The sequence below is a fragment of the Lipotes vexillifer genome, unplaced genomic scaffold (genome assembly GCF_000442215.2).
Source record: "Lipotes vexillifer unplaced genomic scaffold, Lipotes_vexillifer_v1.1 scaffold395, whole genome shotgun sequence".
In the NCBI taxonomy this organism is placed as follows: domain Eukaryota; kingdom Metazoa; phylum Chordata; class Mammalia; order Artiodactyla; family Lipotidae; genus Lipotes; species Lipotes vexillifer.
Genome location: NW_006797390.1, coordinates 6,974,180 through 6,977,235, shown reverse-complemented (window position 1 = coordinate 6,977,235; position 3,056 = coordinate 6,974,180). Strand labels below are relative to the sequence as shown.

The window sequence follows — 3,056 nt, the reverse complement described above, 5'->3', positions numbered from 1 at the left end:
AGGCCCGCGTACCGCAAAAAAAAAAAAAAAAAATAGGTCGTTTGTTTTCTTACTATTGAATTTTGCTGCTTCTTTATATATTCTGGATACAAGTCCTTTATCAGATATGCATTTTGCAATTTTTTTTCTCATTCTGTCTTATATTTTTCCTTTGCTTAACAATGTCTTTTGAAAAGCAGAAGTTTCAATTCTGATGAAGTGCAGTTTATGAATTTATTCTTTTATGACTCATATTTTTGTTGTCACATTAAAGAAATCTTTGCTTAACCCAAGGTCTCATATATTTTCTTCTAGAAGTTTTACAGTTTTAGGTTTTACACTTAGGTCTACGATCCATTTTGGGTTAATATTTGTATAAAATGAAGGTATGGATTGAAATTCATCTTTTGTGTGTATGTATATCTACTTGTTCTAGCATCATTTATTAAAAAGACTCTCCTTTCTCCGATGAATTGCCTTTACACCTTTGTCAAAAGTCAATTGTCCAAATGTGCATGGCCCTGTTGCCGGACTCTATTCTGTTCTGTCGATCTATTTGTTTATTTTGACACCAAAACCACACTGTTTTAATTACTGTATCTTTATAATAATATGAAAATAAGGTAGAGGTAAGCCTAAAACTTAGTTCTTCTTTTTCAAAGTTGTTTGGCTATTTTAGGTTCTTTGCATTTTCATACGAACTTTAGAATCCGTTTGTCAGTTTCTACAAAAAAGTCTGCTGGGATTTTGATTGGGATTACAGTGAATCTATTGATTAATTTGGGAAGAACTGACATCTTAATAATATTGAGTCTTCTGACCCATGAACATGGTATGCCTCACCATTTATTTAGGTCTTCTTTAATTCCTCTCAGCAATGTTTTGCAGTTATGAGTGTACACATCTTCTGTCAAATTTATTCCTAAATAGTTCATCTCTTTGATGCTGTTATAATGGTATTATTTGTTAAATTGTAATTTATAATTGCTTGCTGCTAGTAGAAGAAATGCAATTGATTTTTTATGCTGATCTTATATCTTGTAACCTCACTGAATTAACTTATTTATTCTAGCAGCTCTTTGGTATATTCCGAAGGATTTTCTTTCTTTTCTTTTTAAATACACTTTATTGAGGTATGACTAATGTACAAAAAGCTGTACACATTTAATGTATACCACTTGATGAGTTTGGAGGTAAACATATACTTGTGAAACCATCACCACAATCAATGTCATACACATATCCATCACGTCCAAAAGTTTCCTTCTGTCCTTTTTTTCATTTTAATTTTTTGTGTGTGATAAGAACACAACATAAGATTTACCTTCTTAGCACAATTTTAAGAAAACAATTCAATATTGTTCACTACGGGCACTATGGTTACAGTGTCTCTAGGATTCATTCATTTTGCAAAACTGAAACTTTATACCCTTTGACCAGCATCACCCTGTTTCCCTCTTCCTCAGACCCTGGTAATCACCATTCTACTTTCTGATTCTATGAGTTTGACTATTTTAAATTCCAACGGATTTTCTACATAGGCAATCATGTCATTTGCAAGTAAAGCAGTTTTATTACTTCTTTTCTAATCTGAATAACTTTTAATTCCTTTTATTGCCTTCTTGCCTTGACTAGAATCAATATTGATGGAACCAATGTTGAATAGAAGTGGTAAGAAATAGTAAGACTGGACACCCTTGTCTTACTCTCGACCTTAGGGGTTAAGCAGCCTTTCACCATTAAGTATGATGTTATCTGTAGGTGTTTTGTAGATGCCCTTTACTCCCTTCTATTCACCACTTGCTGAGAGTTTTTTTTTTTTTTAATCAGAAATGGCTGTTAGATTTGGTCAAATACTTTTCTGCATTTATTGAAATGATTATATGGTTTTTCTTTTTAAATTTATTAATGTGATCCACTGATTTTTTTTGAATGTTAAAACAACTTTGTATTCCAGGGATAAACTTCACTATGTATTACTTTTTTAATATATTGCTGGATATATATTGTTGGATATCTAAAATTTTGTTTAGATTATCAGAGTAATGCTAGCTTCATAGAATGAGTTGGAAAGAATTGATTTTTGAATGTTAAAACAACTTTGTATTCCAGGGATAAACTTCACTATGTATTACTTTTTTAATATATTCCTGGATATATATTGTTGGATATCTAAAATTTTGTTTAGATTATCAGAGTAATGCTAGCTTCATAGAATGAGTTGGAAAGAATTGCTTCTAAATTTTCTGCAAGGGTTTGTATAGAATTGGTGTCATTTCTTCCTTAAGTCTTTGGAATGTCCCCAGCCTTGTGTGAGCACCACCAGGCTCTATCTTCTTGAGGGATTCTTTCCTCTCCTTGGGTAGTGTCCTCACACGCATGTGCTGACCAGCACCCAAGCTCGCAGGGGACCCTCTGCAGGCACTTGGGTCTCTCTCTGCACGTTTCTCCCCCTGGGACTCTCTCCTGTGAACTCCCCTGCCCAGTTGCCAGCAGATAGAGGTCTGTGGTGGAGCAAATGGCAGCATTTCTGGCATCAGTAGACTTGTCTCAGGCAGTGACTGTGAAAACAGAAGCAGAAAGGATTACTAAGGGAAATCTGATTTCAGTCTGCTAAAAGCCCCTCTCTAACATTGAGAGAAATCACTTCCTTGACAAAAGTTATAGACTGTGGGCTGCGGGAGTGCTCCCGGATATCTGTGACTCACAAGCTATGTGTTATTTGGGCAGCAACTGAAGTTGATGGGGAGCAAACTTTGGAAGGTATAGATGGAAACTTCAGAGTGAAGAAAGTGACTGCTAGGTCCTAAGTAACTTGGTGACACCTGATCTCTGCCGTGGTTCCAGACACCTAGACAGATGTCCCCGCCATTTTGCGCAGTCCCCATCCCCGGGATTCTGACTGGAAGCATGGGGTGGTAATGGGGGGAGATGACCGTGGACCACAAGGAGGCTAGTGCCATGTAATGGACAGCCTGTTTCCCACCCGCAGGTGCCTTTTTCATCCCCTACCTCATCTTCCTCTTTACCTGTGGCATTACTGTCTTTCTCCTGGAGACAGCACCAGGCCAGACCAG

At 36.5% G+C, this 3,056-nt stretch overlaps 1 protein-coding gene across 1 annotated transcript in view; it reads left to right on the top strand.

Annotated features, from left to right (window-relative positions):
* The window catches only part of SLC6A13 (solute carrier family 6 member 13), a 30,442-nt gene that overhangs the window by 6,871 nt on the left and 20,515 nt on the right, over positions 1 to 3,056 (top strand). Inside the window, exon 2 of the mRNA XM_007469516.1 lies at positions 2,972 to 3,018. Coding sequence (XP_007469578.1) covers positions 2,972 to 3,018 — 47 coding nt within the window. The remainder of the gene's footprint in view (positions 1 to 2,971; positions 3,019 to 3,056) is intronic.